At 52.6% G+C, this 12,494-nt stretch overlaps 1 protein-coding gene across 3 annotated transcripts; it reads left to right on the forward strand.

Annotated features, from left to right (window-relative positions):
• The first annotated feature begins 7,417 nt into the window (after window positions 1-7,417).
• On the forward strand, window positions 7,418-11,213 carry LOC311514138 (uncharacterized protein). Of its 3 annotated transcripts, none has more exons than XM_084616558.1 (3): window positions 7,418-7,867; window positions 9,429-9,542; window positions 9,897-11,213. In XM_084616558.1, exon 3 carries the CDS (start codon window positions 9,973-9,975, stop codon window positions 10,585-10,587), a length of 615 nt encoding a protein of 204 aa, XP_084472684.1. In that variant the 5' UTR covers window positions 7,418-7,867; window positions 9,429-9,542; window positions 9,897-9,972; the 3' UTR covers window positions 10,588-11,213. The 3 variants fall into 3 exon arrangements, 2 of the variants coding, with proteins under 2 accessions (XP_084472684.1, XP_084472683.1); XM_084616557.1 differs by having other exon boundaries at window positions 9,900-11,213; XR_014709830.1 differs by lacking the exons at window positions 9,429-9,542; window positions 9,897-11,213 and adding an exon at window positions 8,482-8,784.
• Window positions 11,214-12,494: the final 1,281 nt, after the last annotated feature.

Below are 12,494 nucleotides of genomic sequence, written 5' to 3' on the forward strand. Positions count from 1 at the left end.
CCCTGGGAACGGCGGGGTGGAGGGGAACTGTTCCTTTCCGTTTGTTTATTGTACAGTCAGGTAACTTTCAAACTTTCCCACTTTTCCCTCTAATTATTATTATCCCTCTGATCTTGGTGTTTTTATCTTATGTTTTCAGACTTTTAGGTTTTGACCTGTTTTCTCTCCTGTTCTCAAGGATTGCGATAAAGTACCCTGAGAGGCTAGGTGGGTGAGGTGATCTCTTTCATTGGACTAATTTCCATTGGTGAAAGAAACAAGCTTTTGATTTCCACAGAGCTCTTCTTCAGGTCTGGGGAAGATACTCGGAGTGAAACAGATGGTTAAGCATAAGACATTAACCCATGTTGCCAGAAACTGTTCAGACTGAAGAGGACAGTTAATACCACTGCACTCATGGGAGAATTCGTGGATTACAGGTGGTTCTCATGAGACCTATAACCAGCATCTTCTTTCTCTTTTTTTTTTTTTTGAGACTGTGATTTTTTAATGTCTAGCAAAATTATGACTTTAAGCTCCCAGGCTTGTCTTTTGAAGGTGTTTTGCAGGTTTCTTTTGAGGATCAGGACTGAGAGGCAAGATATTGAGGGAGCATTTTGTGAGAAGTTTTTGCTCCACAGAGGATAGGGTGTTTTTGTCTTTCATTATTTTTCTGTGTGAGTTCATTCAAGAGCATGACTGTGGGTGAAGCCAGACGTAATTTCTGTTGGGGCGTTTAGTGCACTGGATGGAGTCCACCGCATGTTGTGATAGGCCTGTGTAGGACCCATGGTTCTTGGTGTGGGGAATATTGATCGTCTCTGCAGTGCGGATACGTCTTCAGGGTTTGCGTCAGTTGTCCTGGCAGGGTGAGTTGGTGGGTGCTGGTCTGTGGGAATCTTGATCTGAGGATGGGCTTGACAAGACTGGGGAGGTTGTTTGAGGGCCAACAGAGGGGGCTGGGGAAAGATTTCTTTCAGGCTGTGCGTGCTCCCCATCGAGTCTGCATTGCAACTGTCTGCTGATCCCCCACCTGGGTCCTAGTGTGGAGGGTGCTGTCAGTGTGTTTTTCTGTTTTGAGGCGGGCTCTCTCGGGGTAGGAGGGTGGCTCATTCCTTCATGCCACGGTGATGTTGTGTCTCCACTCCCTGACACACCCACTACTTTGCCTTGCCAGCCAACTTTTCAGGTCTCTGCCAGTCCAAACCTTGCCTTAAGTGATATTAGGCAAGAAAAGAAGACCCGTAGGGTGACAGACAAAACAAGTTTTCTAGAGACTAAAACTGAATTTCAGCAAGTTACAAGTGTTGTCTAAGCAGGTTTCTCACCCCCAGTCAGTTTCCAACTACTCTGGCCTTCCAGGCCAAGACGATACATTTTTCATAGTCTCAAACGGTGCTGTATTGTATTGTCCCCTGCCTGACAGATAACTCAGATGTCCTTTCATCCCCTTTCTATTACCCAAAGTTCCTTGTCTGTGTTTCAAGAGCCTAGAAAGCTTCTGAGGGGTGCAAATTCTATCTCCCATCGGGACTGTAAATTGCTTCTCTCCCCTGCTTGCTCGCTTTGTTTATCATCTATGTCAATGTACTTTCATTGTCCTCTGCCTGTGACCAAGCTGGTCAGTCAAGTAAATGCATGTTCCCTTGTGTAGGGTAGGCCGGCTATTTGCCAAACACATTTCAAGAACCTAATTCCGGCGAATCTCTATAATTCCTTGCACACAACCCATGCAAAGAGCACACACTGATTTGGGACCAGTGTGTCGTCAGTTTACAGATGATGCCTTACGGGGCACCTTTTAGATACCGATCATGACAATGGTGTGTTGGAGCAAAGAGTGTGTCAGGCCTGTGTGGTGGGCCCTCAGCCAGCGGTGGCTGGGGGTTTCCCAGCATCACAGAGATCTACCCTACAATTCCCCCCTACCCTCTTCTCTCCGGTTTTATGTTACTATTTGAATAGGCCCTGAGATTTTTCCATCTCTCTAATTACAAAATGTTAACATTAAATCTCCTCAGATTTTGCCCTTTTTTCACATTCTTAAATACTGATATAAAATCCTTCCAAATGTTGCTCTTTTTCTCTCTGTTTTATAAAATATTGATAAGAAATTTACTCAAATTTTGCCTCTTTACCTATTATCAACCAATAATCTAAAGTCCCTCCCCCGTTTTCCCACTTTGCTCTTAAATTTATGGCAATTCATTGCAAATTCCTCAGATTGCCAGCCTTCTCTCTTTCTGTACTGAACATGGATACCTTGCTTTTTTCTATGTAATTATGAAATATGAATTAAAAGTCCCCTTCAAGTCTGGGCGTGTGTCCCCCGGTTTAATTGCCATAACTTCTCCTTTGATTGGGGGGAACCTGTTGCCCTGAGTCATTCTCTATATTGGAAATTGCCAGGGGGATAAATTCCCCCATAATCACCTTTCCCCTCATATGAGAATCATTTGTTTCCCCTCTGTCTCAGCTAAAATGTTTACTGATGAAAGTGGCTGGCCCCATATTTGCTACACACCAAAGCTAGGGGCTGCCCCGTGTTAAGGGGAACGGTGTCTCCTAGCGGCTAACGGGAAGTCGGCTGGACCCTTTCCCCCAGATGCCGTGGGATGAGGGTTCACTCCCCTCCGTGGGCAAACAACTCGGTTTGTTTTAAGAGAGAGCTGGACACATTTCCGAGGGTGACGCATGATTGGAATTGCTTGTGACCGTGGGGGCAGGGCTCGGCAGCCCCCCGGCTCCCTTCCAGTTCATGTCTGGTGTCCCTAAAAGCTCCCGCTTTCAGAGCTTTATCGGCCAGCTGCGGGGTCAGGAACACGCACACTGTAGTTTGTGGGCGGTTTGTTTTTCATCTCTTTCTACTGAAGCGTCCGATTCGGCCATGGCTGGAGACGGGACACTGGACAGGGAGGGCCAGTGCCCTGACGTGGCTCCGAGCTTTCTCTCTCTCAGGCTGGCTGGTTCTTGCTCACATGCTCTGGGTGTAAAGGGTTTGCCATCTGTGGGGTCGGGAAGACATTTCCCCCCGGGTGAGATTGGCACCTTGGTGGAGGGGGGAGGTCACCTGGGTCTGCAGCATGGGGTCTGGGTCACTTGCCAGGATTGTCTGTCTGCATCTCTCTCACTTAACCCTTTCCCTGCCCCTGCAGGTGCCCCAGCATCGTCTCGTCTCCCTCGGGCTGTTGCCCTTGGGTCTAATGTTTGGCTGTTGGGTTTAATGTGCGGGTGCTGGGCGGTGTTGGTTGTGTAGCCTCGTGTGATTGACGGGAATAACGAACTGGCATTTCAAACAGCAGTGATTTGCGCTAAGGATTTGGCCTCTCCATTGGGGCAGGGTGAAAACCACTGCTGGGCATATCACTAGCTGGAGGGACACGAGGAACCACTCTTAGAGGGGATACAATCACAGGTCATCCCGCGTCTGTTTGCTCGTCATTTCCCCGAGCAGATAAAGAAAGGCCAAAGCGTAGGAACGTAACAGAAGATGGAGGGAAAGTACGTAACGTCCAGCATCGATAGGTTCCCACTCACATCCCCTTGGGGAACGCTGGAATAGGTAAGGGGATCGTCAGGTGGTCGTCTGTTGGACGTTCCCCGACGTGTCATCCTCCACCCCCCCCCCCCGCCACGCACAAGCTGGGTGTTTACGCCCACTAAGGCTGATACATGTGTGTACGGGCATCACCCCCTTTTCCTTATCTGTATTTCCACACCCCACTGAATGTGGGGTGCCCGTTTTCCATAGGCAAATTCTTTCGTTCCTCTTACCCTCGTTAACATTGACATCAATCAGTTACTAAGGGAACTTGTGGCTATTTTAGGATTCCCCAAAATATTCGTGACTGTGATTGCGGTGTTAACGGGGGGGCTGCGGCAGACTTTCCTAAGCGTCAGCAATTAACACATTTTTGCTGTAACACTGCAATGTGCGGGGGGCAGGGTCATTCCTTGGGTAATGGATCATGTCAACGTATCTTGGGCCTAAGGCCTTGTCTGGCTAAGCTCCGGATCTTACAGGCCTTAAGCCGGCAGGCCTGTCTTTACAGCCTTATCTTACCCGTACTCCAAATTCACACTCATCTGTGATACGGACCTGTCCGTCCACACCCCTGGAGTGCCTCCCTGCTTACCTTTTACCAAGTCACATCTACATAGTCAAGCTATTAGCTACAGTCCTGTGAGATACAGGAAACCAGACCAGATGATCTGGTCCTTTCTGGCCTTGGTCTCGGTGATTATGACCAGAACTATCCCCAAACCCTGCGACGAATGGCCTCCATGAGCAGTTCCTTCCCCCCAGCGCTGAGATGCAGCCACCTCTGGGGTGGATCAGTGGCCATTGCCTGCCAGTGACAGGGGCTGGAAATTTCTTAACTATTTGGTTGTCTTTGTGCCCTGCATTCAACTGTTCAAGAAGCATCCCCCAGGGCTCCCTCTGCCGGTGTGGGTGGCCGGCAGGGGCTGGCGGTAACTTTCTATCTGTCTGTCAAACAGTGATAGGAAATCCCCCCAGGTTTTGCTTCTCTCCCCCCTTCCCGGCTGCAGGAAGCTTGGGCTGTGGGGGGGAAACTGTTTCCCTGAGTTCTCATCCCAGATGTAGGGAGGTGGGAAGAGGATTCAAACCCCCCACACACACACACCCCTCTGCAATCAGCTGTTGAAAAGGATTCTGGCCTCATCCCTCCCGAGCCACGTTTCTTGTCTCATTGAGACCCGTGTTAATCCAGAGTCACCGCGAGGAAGGACAAGGAGTGACTCCGGATTAACATGGGAGTGAATGAGATCAGCAGCTGCCCCTGGAGGCGGCGGGGGTGGGGGGGTGTCATTACCTCTGGTTGTTGCTAAAGCAGGGAGAGCTTCTCTCTCTCTCCGCTCAGGATATTGGGGTTCAGCTTCCCGGTTCAGCCGCAGCTGATCGGGGAGCCGGCGCTGAGCAGGGTCTGTGCTGGGGAGTGACCTTAACTAAAGCTTCCTCCGCGCTCGCCAAGGTGCGGGCCTTCTCCAGCTGACTGGAAGGGCACTGGGGTGGCTGGGGGGGGGGATAGCCCCTCCCCAAAATTTGCCTCAGCCTCCCCCCGCCCCCCATAGCCACCACTCCCAATGCAAAGGTCAGACATGACGCAGAAGTGAGGGTGGCCTGGTACGGGGTTGGCACCCTTCATTGTCTGCTGCTGCCGGCAGCGATAGGGGCTGGTACGTGCAACCTACTGGGCCCCCCCCGACCCCCCACCCCCCACCCGCGCTCTGGGGGGGACCCGGAGATATGGGAAAGGATCCAGGACTTTCATGCACATGGCGCAGACGAGCAAAGGCCGGAGAGCATCTGGTCCGGCCTCCAGTCGCAGCCCCGGTTGCTTTTGAGACGGGCCCGTTCCAACGCCCTCCCCGGCCGAAACGGCTCCGACTTGGACGGCTCAAGAGCAACGGGGGGAGGCGGAGAATGGGGAGGTGTGATCATGTGTAAATGACTAATTTTAAAATAGCATCCAGGGGCATTCTCTGATTTTAAGTAACTAGCTATTACTAGGGTTTAACCAGTAGGTTTTCCCCTAAGTTCGTATTTGTTTGTTCATTTATTTATTGCCTTAGGTTTTTTCCTGTTGATTTTCTGGGAATCAGGGTCACAACAGTGAGGTGCCTGAGCTGAAGCTGGGGAGGGAGAGCTCAGTGGTTTGAGCATTGGCCTGCTTAAACCCAGGGTTGTGAGTTCAATCCTGGAGGGGGCCATTTGGGGATCGGGGGAGCTGGGGATTAGCCCTGCTTTGAGCAGGGGGTTGGACTAGATACCTCCTGCCAACCCTGCTAGTCTAAGTTTAAAACCCATCTGTCTGTGTATCTTTTTATTCACCTTTGGAGCAGAACATCGATAAAACACACGTTTAAGTGCTTATGGTTAAGAAAATAAAGGCGGGCCCACAAGATGTATAGTGCAGGACCCCCCACCCCCAATTTTCTGTCTCGCTCACCTTAGCACCCCATTTCCCCCCACCGGGAAGAATCTGCTGCCACCCCTGCCCCTGGTACTAGACCCCTAGGGCCGCCCCAGGCTCTGCCAACATCAATTCCTGAGCCAGACTCCAGATAATTCAGAGAGGCCTCAGGGAAAGGGCTGGGGACAGGCAAAGTCACATGCAGCCCCTCCGGCCCCCCATTTCCCCTCCTGTTAACGATGGCAGGAGCTGGTCCAGCCCGGAGGGAGCCAACGGATCAGACTCTCCCAGCCAGAGCGGGAGGGAGAAGGGCCGGGGGGAAGGGGAGAGATGGGGAAAGAGGGAGAGAGACTCCCAGGACTCGAACCTGCCCAGACACATTGGTTGCAGCATCTCTGGGCAGATTCCCTTCCCGGTGAACAAGGTGAGGGGCAGAAAGAGGAGAAGCCAGTTCCCTCCTCTCCCTATTGCCCCCGCTGGGGTGTGGGCGGCCCTGGGGAAATCCCCCCAAATGACTCCTGCGGTTCTGCTCTCTTCTGCCCTTTGGGTCAGAGTCTGTGTCACTGGGAGAGTTTCAAAATCTCCCTCAGTTTCGTGCTGCTGGGAGGGGGCTGGGGCCGGGTAATAGAAACGGGACCAAGCGTTTTCTCAGCCTGGCCCCAGCTACAAGGTTTGTCTGCAGGGAAAAGCCCCTGGGGGGGAACTGTGCTGTGAGGTGAACTCAGCCCTGCTCTGACTGCCTCCCCTTTCCCCCTCCCAGGCTGCCGAGCCCTGGCCAGGGCTTGCTCCGGCTGGTCCCAGCCTCCCCGGGGACAGGGAGCGGAAACAGGGGCCATGGAGCCCGCTCGGGAAGGGATCCTGGTCGAGGGAGAGGAGCAGAAACTCCCCAGGAGGGAGGAACTTGTGGGGAGTTTGGTCTGGAGGTGGGAGAGGGCAGGAAACAGCCAGGGGGGATAAAAGGAGGGGGCCAGGGTTGTCCCCGTGGCTGCTAGGGGACCCCACTTGTCCTGCTGGTCTGGCTTCTAGCCTGGGGCCCTCTGACCAGCAATCCCGGTCTGCTCAGCGTCGGACCCTGGTGCTGTGTCCCGGGCTCCTTCCTACCCTACCTCTCTGTCTCCTTGTCTCGCCCTGGTTTCCCTCCAGAGCTTCCTCTCTCCCCCCCCAGCTCCTTCACCCTTCGCAGGCTCCTGTTGGACTCCCCAGTGCAGGGCAGGACCCCAGGCTTCACCCTTCCCCGGCTCTCTTACTTGTCCCTGGCCAACTCCCTCTCCCTCCAGGGAGGGACTGCGGAGCTCGTCCTGGTTTCGACTCCTTGCCAGCCCCTCTCCCAGCTGCGGTTAGGCTTTATAATCCCTGGCTTGCCTCCAGGGGCAGCCCATATGGTGAATTGGCCCCTTCTGGCCCACGGTAACCCCCACAGGGCGTGTGTGGGGTGGACACCCCATCCCAGAGAGACTGCTACGAAGGGGGCACCCACCAGTGAGGATAAGGGGAGCTGCCCCCTTCCCTCCCTTCCAGCTGCTGGCCACGGGGATTCCTACGGGGAGAGCGTTGCTGGGGGCTCCACGTCCTGTAGTGGCCTCTGGCTAGCAGGAGTGTGGCAAATGTGAAGACCCCTCTTTCCCTTTCTCTTCTTGGAGGGGTGAGGGTCTCTCTCTTTCTCCCCTCACCCCGATGCCTCCTGGCTGCTCTGAGCAGGCTGGGGGTGGGACTCTGCTGACTGTGAGCCTCCCAGAGTTTGCACTGAGTTGGCCCTGCTCCCCGGTGACTAGTGGGGCTGCGAGTGGGGCAGCAGGTCCTGAGCGGGGGGCTCTTGCTCTTTCAGGGGCCGGTGACCTTCGAGGCGGTGGCTGTGTATTTCACCAAGGGGGAGTGGGCTCTGCTGGACCCCGCTCAGAGAGCCCTCTACAGAGACGTCATGCAGGAGACCTACGAGACGGTGACCTCGCTGGGTAAGGGTTCCCGTCCCCGCGGTTCTTAGAAGGGGAAATGAGGAGTTCAGGTTCACGTCACCCCCACAATGCCACCTTAACTCTGCCCTGTCTCAGCAACGCCCCGACACGCCAGGGACACACGCCCCAGCCCTGTGCCCTGCCCTGCCCCACAGACTGGGAACAGAGCCCGGGAGCGGAATAGCACAAAGTCTCACGCCCGGGCTCGCGTCTGGCGTGGGGAACGGAAGCTGCCTTCGCTCTGACACGGAGCCTGTTCCACACGAACCACCACAGACGTGCAAAATATCCCTGTATTCGAGAGAGCTTGGAGCCCTGGGCCTGGTGCAAGACCGGAGGCCTGAATCAAAGTGAGCAAAAGCCCGTGCTATGAACCAAAGTCAGGCCCCGTCACAAAGCAGGTGCTTGCTTATGAGTTCACCGTCTGATGCAGGAACTTGGCCAAGGCATAAAACACAGGCCCTGCTAGGTACTAGATAATCATGTGAACACGTTCCTGGGGGATGGGTCAGGAACACACCGACCCCGAGTAAGACAAGGGTGTGGGGACAGATGGCAGTAAACCTCTCCGAGCGCCTTCGTCACTGAACGGAGCCTGTGGTCTTTCTGGGTAGTGCTCCTGGGCTCTGCTGGGCCAGCGATCTGTGCGGGGCTGGTGTAGCGTATGGAGAGAGAGACACGCACACGCCAGCCGACAACGGTTACCAGCCCTTCACCCGCTCCCTAAGGATTCCTTCTGAGTCATTCTTTCACTCCCCCTTGCTGAGCCTGGAGACGCCGAGCATGTCTGCCACCCGACGGCTGACCGTCCCCCTGGTGAGACCACATCCTTGTGCTCCTTCCTGGGCACAACCTGCAACGCTCAGCAGTGACACGAGGCAGACGGGGGCCAGCAAGCGTCCAGGCACCTCTCTGCATCTCCTGGCCCCGTGGTTCTCAACCTGTTAATCATTATGGGCCGCACATGGCCTGATGCTTCTTTCTCCTTTCCCAAAGGAATTAAAGGCGTCAATGATAGAATCTAATTCACTGGAGCTGTCCACACGCTGAGGGATATTCATACTCCCTTCCATTACCCCTGGCTCACTAGAGTCCCTATTTCCTCAAAGTGTGCTTTCCTGACATACAATATCTCTGACATACGGCATTCTGGGGCCTCTGCGCTCCCTCTTACTCCTTACTGTGTTGAACCCCACCAGCGAATACTCCCCTGTTCCAGCTCTCCTATGGCTCATAGTCTCTGGTCCTTTCTCTGCAAGAAAGAAGCATCTCTAGGGGGACTTACCTGCTGCCTGGAGTCTTCACTGTCTGGGACATGGAATTACTGTTGCTGTATTTTAGGAGGCCGTTTGATGAGTGTCTGGCTCTGTGTGCTCACAGGAGGGATGGGGACTGTTAAATACCCCAAAAGCAGAGAGTCCAGCACCTTTGAGCAACTTGGGAGCTGGCCCTGGTGTTTTACTGCCTTAAAATGGCCTGGGGTTAAAATAATAGAACATTGTTTTCTGACACGTGTCCCATGAATTCTCAAGATGTCCCTTGTTTTCTTTCCCCCGAGCAGGGTTTCCAGTTTCCAAACCTGATGTGATCTCCCAGCTGGAGAAAGGGGAAGAGCCATGGGTCTCAGGAATCCAGGACTCAGAAGAACCAGGGATCCTGAGAGGTGCCTGCCCAGGTGAGGAACAATTAAACCAACTCAAAAGCTGTCAGTGCCTGAAGGAAGGAGCTGGGATTCCCTGGAAAGACCTTGTGAACTCTCTCAGTTCAGGATTGTCCCCAGCTTGTGTGATACCCTCAGGGCAGAGATCATGACTTCCTGCCCATCCTGACTGATACCTGGCAGTAACTCCCTCCTGTCATCCCGAGTGTTTGGATAGAACATGGGAGCAGAATTGATCTGTTTTCTCTTCCCTATGGGGAAAAGTTTGGGAAAAAAATAGGAACTAAATTTCCCAGTCTCCCCAGCACTTACTCTGTTTTCCTCTCCCCTTTTCCATTCCTGTTCCTGAGGTTTCTCTCTCTATCCCAGCAGGTGGTGGGATGGTGAGTGAGAACAGGAGCAGACTCTTCAGCAGAGAGATGCTGAGTAAGGGGAACCGCACAGGATGTTATTGCGAAGATCCGAAGGGAATGTGTCCATAAGTCTTGAGCAAGGAAAATCTTGTGAGAGTCAGCACAGGCCAGAGAGGCAGCAGACAGAGCAGCCAGTGGAGAAGGTGGATAAATCCATTAATTGTCAGGCAACTCACAAAGACCTCAAAGGAACCACAGGCCAGCACAGAATCCTCACCGGAGAGAGAAAAAACACCTGCACTGAGTGTGGGAAAAACTTCCGTAGACGTTCAACCCTTATTAGACATCAGAAAATCCATAGGCCAAAGAGATCATATGAATGCAGTGAGTGTGGGAAAAGGTTTACGTATCACTCAGAACTTGTCACTCATCAGCGAATCCACACAGGAGAGAGGCCCTATAAATGCTCCGAGCGCGGGAAAACCTGTCGCTGGCGGGAAAATCTTACTAGACATCAGAGAATCCACACCGGGGAGAGGCCCCACGAATGCCGTGAGTGCGGGAAAACCTTCATTTCTCACTCACGCCTTACTCAACATCAGAAAATCCACAGCGGGGAGAGGCCTTATCAATGCAGCGAGTGTGGGAAAAATTTCAGTCAGATCTCAAACCTTATTAGACACCAGAAAATCCACACAGGAGAGTGACCCTGGACATGCTGTGAGTGCGGGAAAACGTTTTCCCGGCAATCACACCTTATTATTCATCAGAGAACCCATGTGGGAGAGAAGCCCCATGAATGCCGTGCGTGCGGGAAAACCTTTGCAAGGCACCCACACCTTATCAGACATCAGAGAATTCATACAGGGGAAAAACCCTACACATGCAGTGAGTGTGGGAAATCCTTCACTCAGAACTCAAACCTTAGTGTCCATCAGAGAATTCACACCGGGGAGAGGCCCTATGAATGCGGTGAGTGCGGGAAAAGCTTCAATCACAGCTCAAACCTTAATACGCATCAGAAAATCCACAAGGGAAACGATCAACCATAAAATCCTTAGCTCGGGCTGACATGTTTTTTTTTTTTCTTTAATACTTTTCCTAATTCCACCATCACGCCCTTAAGGCTGTTGCAGCATTTGCTTCGCCGTGAGCCCTCCGCTCACGTAGCTGCCCATTTCTGTCTTTTGCAGCTCGCCCTTCTTTGGGGTGAATCCCATGGTCCTTTCGGTAAACTCCCTACGAGTCATGGGAATGTGTGTCCCTCCTACCAGGAATGTCCGTCTATAGCTAGTTGAAGTCACCCCTATCAACGTAAAATCTTCCTGGGCCTTAAAAAGCTAACTTTCTATAGCCAATAAACATATTTTAATGTTTTATCTTTACCAGTGAATTTGTCTAAAGTGTGGGGGAATCTGCTCACATTACAGAGGCTGTGTGTGCCCATTACCCTCTGATGGAGTGGTGAACTGATTACTGAGTTTACACCTAGTACATTTCTAGGGAGCAAGGCTGGGGCTGGGGGGATTTGCTGGTGTCATAGAATCATAGAATATCAGGGTTGGAAGGGACCTCAGGAGGCCATCTAGTCCCACGCCCGCTCAAAGCAGGACCAATCCCCAACTAAATCATCCCAGCCAGGGCTTTGTCACACCTGACCTTAAAAACTTTGAAGGGAGGAGATTCCACCACCTCCCTAGGTAACGCATTCCAGTGTTTCACCACCCTCCTAGTGAAAAAGTTTTTCCTAATATCCAACCTAAACCTCCCCCACTGCAACTTGAGACCATTACTCCTTGTTCTGTCGTCAGCTACCACTGAGAACAGCCTAGATCCATCCTCTTTGGAACCCCCTTTTAGGTAGTTGAAAGCAGCTATCAAATCCCCCCTCTTTCTTCTCTTCTGGAAACTAAACAATCCCAGTTCCCTCAGCCTCTCCTCATAAGTCATGTGCTCCAGTCCCCTGATCATTTTTGTTGCCCTCCGCTGGATGTTTTCCAATTTTTCCACATCCTTCTTGTAGTGTGGGGCCCAAAACTGGACACAGTACTCCAGATGAGGCCTCACCAGTGTCGCATAGAGGGGGACGATCACGTCCCTCGATCTGCTGGCTATGCCCCTACTTATACAGCCCAAAATGCCACTGGCCTTCTTGGCAACAAGGGCACACTGCTGACTCATATCCAGCTTCTCATCCACTGTCACCCCTAGGTCCTTTTCCGCAGAACTGCTGCCGAGCCATTCGGTCCCTAATCTCTAGCGGTGCCTGGGATCACCCTGTATATCATTCATGAGTGGCTGTGACCACGTGGGATACGGGGGTCCCACGGTCCATGTTATACACTGGGGGATGTCACAGCCAGTTTATATCCATTTGCTCTTGTTCCCACACTGGGCCCTAACTTAAATAATTCCCTCCTTGGTGTTTATGCCTCTGATGTATTTACAGAGAGCAATATATCTCCCCTCAGCCTTTGTTTTGTTAGGCTGAACAAGCCAAGCTCCTTCAGTTTCCTGTCATCAGGTAGGGTCTCCATTCCTCTGATCATCCTAGTAGCCCTTGTGTTTTGATTTCTTTGTCCTAAATCAGACTCCTTAGGGCTAAAGATGAAAT

The sequence above is a fragment of the Lepidochelys olivacea genome (assembly GCF_965140295.1).
Source record: "Lepidochelys olivacea isolate rLepOli2 genome assembly, chromosome: 28".
Lineage (NCBI taxonomy): Eukaryota > Metazoa > Chordata > Testudines > Cheloniidae > Lepidochelys > Lepidochelys olivacea.

Excerpts from the sequence above, each read along its gene's own strand:
- LOC311514138 (XM_084616558.1), top strand. The coding sequence starts at position 9,973 with ATGTTATTGCGAAGATCCGAAGGGAATGTGTCCATAAGTCTTGAGCAA.